This window comes from Cryptomeria japonica, chromosome 5 (assembly GCF_030272615.1).
Source record: "Cryptomeria japonica chromosome 5, Sugi_1.0, whole genome shotgun sequence".
Classification (NCBI taxonomy): Eukaryota; Viridiplantae; Streptophyta; class Pinopsida; order Cupressales; family Cupressaceae; genus Cryptomeria; species Cryptomeria japonica.
The window spans coordinates 448,659,573-448,660,837 of record NC_081409.1 but is presented as its reverse complement, the minus strand read 5'-3'; the positions used below and the strand labels follow the sequence as shown (position 1 = coordinate 448,660,837).

The 1,265-nt window shown below is 35.1% G+C and overlaps 1 protein-coding gene across 1 annotated transcript in view; it reads left to right on the top strand.

Moving 5' to 3' along the window:
* Positions 1–573: 573 nt before the first annotated feature.
* Positions 574–1,265, top strand: part of LOC131875947 (uncharacterized) — a 2,563-nt gene continuing 1,871 nt past the window's right edge. Inside the window, exons 1-2 of the mRNA XM_059220686.1 lie at positions 574–937; positions 1,083–1,265. The exon at positions 1,083–1,265 is cut by the window's right edge and continues 50 nt beyond it. Of these exons, the coding sequence (XP_059076669.1) occupies positions 678–937; positions 1,083–1,265 (443 nt within the window). The 5' untranslated portion in view covers positions 574–677. The remainder of the gene's footprint in view (positions 938–1,082) is intronic.

Genomic DNA, 1,265 nt, shown 5'->3' with positions numbered 1-1,265 from the left:
TATATTTTTTGGTTTTTTTGGTCTTTTATAAGCAAAATTTACATTTTTTTTGTTTTCTTAAAACTTAAAGAAATCAGCAAACCCTACAATGTACATTTTTTTTGTTTAAAAATGTACATTGTAGGGTTTGCTGATTTTTTTATGTTTTGAAATGAAAAAACAATCTACATGGTAGGTTTGCTAATTTCTTTGAAAAAAATGATGCAAATTCTATTACATTGTTTTTTGTATCAAAATCAAAACATTGCTATTATATTTTTTTTTGTATTAATTTATAATTTAACAATGGACAAATATTCATTTTTTTTGTAATTGTGTCTTATTCCAGCAACCTTCAACTTTTGAAAACAATGTCTACTTCCAGTCCTCCTCATAGAGCAATCCCGGGTAGAAAAGATCCAGCTTGGAAATATACAGAACCTTTTCCTGGGCAAAAAAAAGGAGAGGCAAAATGTAAATTTTGCAAAACAATCTTTCATGGAGGCATAAATAGATTGAAATACCACCTTGCCAGCATACGTGGCCATGATGCAGAGCCTTGCACAAAAGCACTACCTGAGGCTATTCGTGAGTGCCAAGTGCTATTAGAAACATTTGAGACTCGAAAAGAAATAAAGAAGAGGCAAAGGGAGGAGTTGGCTCAAGCTAGCATTGGTTGTGTTGGAGAGGCCTCTTCCATGCCTTCATATTGTCCTAGTGGGAGTGCTAGTGCTTCTGTTGCCGGTAGTGTCAGTGCTAGTGGTAGTATCAATGCAACTCCAACCATTGGTCCTAGAGTTCGTAAATCTAGGATGGATTCATATTTTGAGCCACGCACTACTCCTGGTGCCCAACCTTCACTTGAGAGCATGGCTTGGAACAAAGAGGTACACAATAAGGCTAAAGCTGCAATTGGAAGATTTTGGTTTTATTGCAATATTCCATTCTTCGCAGCCAGGTAATTCCTTTTAGTTTTTATTTGATTGTTTTAAGTTTTTAAGTTGTTAATTATTAATATTCTTAATTTGTTTTGTGACTTTGTGATTGTCTAAGACTCTAATTTTATAATTTTATACTTATCTTATTTAATTTATTTGTGATAGGTCTCCTTATTGGCAAAGCATGGTTGATGCCATTGCTATTTGTGGGGCGGGTTTCAAAGCCCTTTCTGATTCCGAGATAAGTGGCCCAATCTTGATAGAATCGGTGGTTGATGTAAAAGCCACATTAGAGGAACATCGAGAGATATGGAAGAAGAAGGGTTGCACCATCATGACCTATGGTTG